Raw genomic sequence first — 3,300 nt, 5'->3', positions numbered from 1 at the left:
GAGTACATTCATTATTATTAATGGGATACACAACTTGTGGTCACCAAACATGCCACGTTTATTGTCTTTCATTAACAAGAAAATGGCAAGAGTTTTCATGTGTGCACGCAAGTTTCTTTTATTTCCTTTTCGGCCAGGTATCCAAGTTGACAACGAAGTGTTTCTATAAATAGAGATCCGCTTGCATCTCCGGAGATCTCTCTCTACTGGTCCATGCATGCAGCACACATCTCTTCCAAGAATGGCATTCCCGTTCTTGCAGGAACTGCCCGTCTCCATACTTGTGCTACTTGTAGTTGTTCTAGGTTTGTACTACATAAAGTCTAGTAAGAGTCAGAATCCACTGTTGCCAGTGAACTGGCCAGTAGTGGGCATCCTCCCTTCCCTAGCCATCAACCTCCACAGATTGCATCACTATATCGCCTTTGACCTCCTATCACCGTCCGGCCACAGCCTAAAGTTTGCCATAGCTAGCATACATATATTCCTAACCTGCGACCCAGTGAATATCCAACACATTTTCACCTTGAATCACACAAACTATCCCAAGGGTGAGGAGTTCGCCGATATCTTCGATGTGGCAAGGGGCTCACTCTTCACTGTTGACGGCGAGCCATGTCGTCGTGAGCGCACAAATTACCAGGGTGTGTTGAGCAGCCCACGGGTTGTCGGGCTGATGAACACGTGTTGTCGTGATAAGGTGGAGAAGGGTCTTCTGCCGTTCATGGCCCACATGGCATTAACAAATGCTCGTGTCGACATGAATGATCTCATGATGAGGCTCGTGTTCGACCTGTATGCCATGACCATCTTTGGCGTGGACACGGCTCGCTTGTCCCTTGACATGCCGACGGTGCATGTCGCGGATGCGATGGACACGGTCATGGAGGTGGCCTTCATCCGACACATTGTGCCAGCATTTCTCTGGAAGGTGATGAGGCGTCTGGACATTGGTCCAGAGAGGAAGCTCGCTGCCGCGCAAGCGGTGCTTCGTTGCTTCACAATGGACATGATCATGAAGAGGAGGGCGAACGACCATGTTATAGTTCAAGAGGTACCCATGGACATTCTGTCCAATTATGTCAATGACCCAAGATACAATGATGATTTACTCAAGGCAACTCTCATTACCTACATGATCGCCGGGAGGGACACAATTGGTACCACCTTGCCATGGGTCATCTACAACCTCGCCAAGAACCCGCACGTCGTGTCGAGCATACGTGATGAACTAGCACCCATCATATCCCGCAAACCATCTGTTGCAGGCGTCACCATGACGATGTTGGATCTAGAGGAGGTCAAAGCCCTAGTTTATTTGCAAGCCACCCTATTGGAGACACTCAGGTTGTACCCGCCGATCCCTATTGAGCGCAAATCTGTTGTCACCACCGATGTAATGCCAAGTGGCCATGAGGTATGTGCTCGGGACATTGTCCTCGTCTCCATCTACTCCATTGGTAGAATGGAGTCTGTTTGGGGAGCTGACTGCCGGGAGTATAGGCCGGAGAGGTGGCTCTCAGAGGATGGACGCCAGCTGCGACACGCACCCTCTCACAAGTTTTTGGCGTTTAACTCGGGGCCAAGATTATGCCTTGGCAAGGACATTGCAATCATGCAAATGAAGATCGTTGTTGCTGCTATTGTGTGGAACTTTGACGTGAAAATGTTAGATGGTCAACCCATCGATACAAAGTTGTCATGCCTTCTGCAAATGAAGAATGGGCTCAAGGTTAAGCTGAATAAGCGGGAAATGTAACGTACCTATGGGCTTGCCGAGTTCTCATGGCATATGTATGTGTATTCCTTGCTATATATGAATAAAAGATATCATCGCTTAGTATGTGTTGTGCAAAAAATCATTCTTAGCATGAATTACATTTTCCCCATCTAATTACTCCCCGGATTCAAACGTAAATACCAAAGACATGTTGATTCGCCAAAAAAAAGGCAGATTTTAATCATTTGCTTTTTTATCACCGTTGATATAAAAGATCCTCACTTTACAATCTCATGCAAACATGTTATGAGAAGAACATCATGTGAGCTGTGACAAACTCTTCCCATGTGCATCATCGGTAGGACTACTCGAACTGGACAAACAAAAATGCTAGTATCTATGTACGGGTCACTCGCATGTAGCGCCATGTCTAGATTTGTGAGCAAAGCGCATCGGATTATATGGTATTTTTCAGTTTGCATATATCCTTACAATAATTGGCTAGTAACGGATTGCTCACTTCGCTTTATTATATATCAATTAATAGGTAGCACTGAGAATCAGTGACATAGTTCAATTACTTGTGTTGAATAGAATCATTTACAAAGAAAAAAAATCACCCACAATCATTCTAGACCTATTGGTGCTATTAAAACCTCTTACAAAGAGGATACAGACGAAAAGTTATATGATGAAACTGAAACCAGCACGCACCAACACCAGTATAACCAAAATTGACACGGCTATACAGTATACAGAGTGCAGGTCAATACATTACACAACCAACATCAATACACAAGTGATGACACAAAAGTAACCTGATTAAAACCGTTTATAGACAGGATATGATGGAGGCGACACATGCATAACTTGAACGACCCAGATGTGCTCTTGCTCCATGGACTTCTTTCTATTGTGATTGTGCTCATGGAAATCCACTTTGCGGAACATTTCCATGTACTCGACGGCCCTACAGGCCTGTCATGATTCTACATGATAAGAAACCATGTAAATTGATTGGTTACTGATGTGAATTCTTAAATGCCGACGTGCAGCATCAGAAAAATGTACCTGGATGGAAGTCATTGGTTGTTATTGAAATCTCTTCGTGTTTGTAACACTTCCATTCACGTTCCTAATCTTCAATAAACGTCGAGCAGACATTGTTTTTTTACTAGAACATAACACAGCCATACTAGCATAAACGAGGAATCTTCCTACCAAGATACAATGTATTTTCATCATTGATGGATCACAAGATTGGATGCGGGTTTCACGTCCGGCAAACGCCTACAAACACCATTGTGAGCACGTTGGCTCACCTTGCAACATCTAGTGTAGCACTCTTCAATGATCTACAAGTGCTTTCCTTCCTTCAGTTGTCGTGGTTTTGTCACGGTAGATGTCCTAATGAAAGGACTTAGATGTGGAGCCATCGCAGTTAGATTAGCTTGAAGGGGTTGAACGGGAAAAAGGACATGAGGAGTTTATCCAGGTTCGGCCCCTCGTAACAAGGTAAAAGCCTACGTCTTACTTATAGTTGTATTGCTTGGGTTTCGATTACAAGGGAACGCACTACA

General features: G+C 44.5%; 1 protein-coding gene across 1 annotated transcript; it reads left to right on the top strand.

Annotated features, from left to right (window-relative positions):
* The first annotated feature begins 241 nt into the window (after window positions 1-241).
* LOC123116687 (noroxomaritidine synthase 2-like) lies at window positions 242-1,759 on the top strand. The gene has a single exon (XM_044537615.1). It carries the CDS (start codon window positions 242-244, stop codon window positions 1,757-1,759), a length of 1,518 nt encoding a protein of 505 aa, XP_044393550.1.
* Window positions 1,760-3,300: the final 1,541 nt, after the last annotated feature.

This window comes from Triticum aestivum, chromosome 5B (genome assembly GCF_018294505.1).
Source record: "Triticum aestivum cultivar Chinese Spring chromosome 5B, IWGSC CS RefSeq v2.1, whole genome shotgun sequence".
NCBI classification, from domain to species: domain Eukaryota; kingdom Viridiplantae; phylum Streptophyta; class Magnoliopsida; order Poales; family Poaceae; genus Triticum; species Triticum aestivum.
The sequence above is the reverse complement of the archived record's forward strand: the minus strand, read 5'-3'. Positions and strand labels throughout refer to the sequence as shown.